This window comes from Urtica dioica, chromosome 10 (genome assembly GCF_054948205.1).
Source record: "Urtica dioica subsp. dioica isolate 48M chromosome 10, U.dioica_male_clone48M_v1_H2, whole genome shotgun sequence".
NCBI lineage: Eukaryota > Viridiplantae > Streptophyta > Magnoliopsida > Rosales > Urticaceae > Urtica > Urtica dioica.
The window spans coordinates 20355285-20357475 of NC_142765.1; the positions used below are offsets into that span (position 1 = coordinate 20355285).

General features: G+C 48.9%; 1 protein-coding gene across 1 annotated transcript; it reads left to right on the forward strand.

Moving 5' to 3' along the window:
* The first annotated feature begins 787 nt into the window (after positions 1 to 787).
* Positions 788 to 1921, forward strand: LOC149383856 (F-box protein At4g22390-like). Its single transcript, XM_089627927.1, has one exon. The coding sequence runs from the start codon at positions 788 to 790 to the stop codon at positions 1919 to 1921; it is 1134 nt and encodes a 377-aa protein (XP_089484053.1).
* Positions 1922 to 2191: the final 270 nt, after the last annotated feature.

A 2191-nucleotide genomic window follows, 5' to 3' on the forward strand; every position in this document is an offset into this window, starting at 1 on the left:
GTGAGAAATTATAATTTTTTTTATCAAATGATAGTAGTTGAGACAATTTATCCTATTATTAACGTAGCTGCAATTCTTTTATGTCAATCTGTGACGACCCCGCGAGAGTGCTTTATTGTTCTAATAGGTCATGAACGTATCTCCTTGTGATCCCGCTTTTTCGTCGAGTTTAGGTAGAGACCACATCTTGAGCGATCCATCCGGCCGAACAATTACTAGAATTACTAAAAGAAAAACATGAAATGTCATTCTAAAATTCTAAAAGCTGGGGCAATTAAAAGCATATTTACAACCATAAAACAATTGTCTTCTAGCCAAAAAAAAAAACAAACAATTGTAATAAACGACAATATTATTACAAACGACAATCTCGGCATTCACATCACGAGAACTATTATATATACGTTGCCCATTAGTCACTCATTACCAACTCAAATACTGACGAGAAAGAGAATCAAGGTTCTTGGAGGGTTTTGGTACCAACTCATCTCTCTCTCTCTCTCTCTCTCTCTGGCATTCATCGTTACGAATTACATTCTTCTATCTTTGATGAAAACTTTCGTTTTCTTAGAAAATGATTCACGCTTCGTTTTTCGGAATTTCTCGTCCTGGCCTCGTAATTTCATCGCCGAATCATTAAAGAACTCTGTTCATTTGAATATACAATATCACTCTGCAAGAACGCCATTGTACGATCAAGAAAACAATTCCTCTTTCTTTCTTTCCCTCTCTTTTTTTTTCATCGCTTCAATTACCTGTTCCAGATTGCGATTCCCAATCACACACCATGGAGGATAACAATCAGGAAAACGCACCGGAGCTGAGCGACGAAGACCTAAAAAAGCTTCCTTTCGACACGCTCCTCGAAATGAGCCAAACATCGAATCACGTCCGCCACCGGATCCGATCGCCGGAGTTCGCCAAAAGGCACATGAAAGAGTCTCTGGATTCCAAAACGAACAGGTGTCTCCTTCTCTCGACGGACCCGAAGATCTTCCTCGCCGTTCCCGTGGCCGACGGCGACAGCGGCGAATTCTCCCTGAAAAGATCTCTGGTCCCTCCGTTCTTCCCGGCCCAGCCCGACCACGAGACCGAGATCGTGGGCCACAGCGCGGGCCTCGTCTGCGTCGCGAGCCACGGCTTCCCGTTCTCCGAGCTCGCCGTCTGGAACCCGTCTCTCTCCCGGCACCACCACGTCCCGACCTTCCCGTGGCTCGAGGTCATCCCCGAGGCGGGCCCGGACAACCCCAGAAGGCTCGTGATCCGACAACGAGCCGCGTACGGGTTCGGGTTCAACCCCGACACCGACTCCCACGAGATCCTCCAACTCTGCAGATTCTACGAGCCCCGGGTCGAGAGAGAAGCCACCGAGGCGCGGATCTACAGCCTGGCGTCGCGGTCCTGGGAGAGGCTCGCGGACCTGAACGAGGCTCGGTACGGCCAGTTCGAGATCACGACCAAGTCGGGTTCGCCGTTCCTCGAGAACCGCATGCACTGGGCGATCCAGAGAGGGAACGGGGACGACGATGTTGACCGCGAGTGTCGGGTCTTGGCTTTCGGGGTTAGGGACCGGCGGTTCGGGGACTTTGCGGGCCCGCGGTCGGGGCGGATTTTTCACGGGACGCCGCGGGTTTGGGCGGTCGGAGAGACTCTGTGCTTCATCGAGTGCAGGGCTGACGGGAGGGTCGGGGTTTGGAGAATGAGGGAGTACGGGAACGAGCGGTCGTGGACTATGACTTATAATCTTCACACGATGTACGATTTCGACAGCTTCGAGTCGGCGTTCCCGCTGATGGAGATCGCGGCCCGCGGAGCCACGCTCTTCCTCGGAAACCACTCGAGGACCACCGAGCATTACCAAGGGGCGTGTTACGTCCAGAGCTTTTTGCTCGCCGACGCCGACGACGACGAACTTGCTTGACATTGTCTCTTTGGAGTTTATTTCGTATATGCTTACCTAGTGTGGTTTGTACATTGAGACTTTTGTGCAGTTTTGATTCTTGTTTCTTTTTTTTCTTTCTCTCAAGTAAAGCAGTTTTGTGTTGTTTCAAGTAAATACAAATTTTTTACTCGGTGTTTACCTTTTATTTTGATGCAATATGAATTCAACTAATCCAACTTCATTATAGAAATCTTCGAGTATTATGTGGCTGACATGGATATAGCATATTCAAAATGTGGGAAAACGTTA

What these genes read in the sequence shown, in the direction of transcription:
- LOC149383856 (XM_089627927.1), top strand. Translation starts at nt 788, where the DNA reads ATGGAGGATAACAATCAGGAAAACGCACCGGAGCTGAGCGACGAAGAC.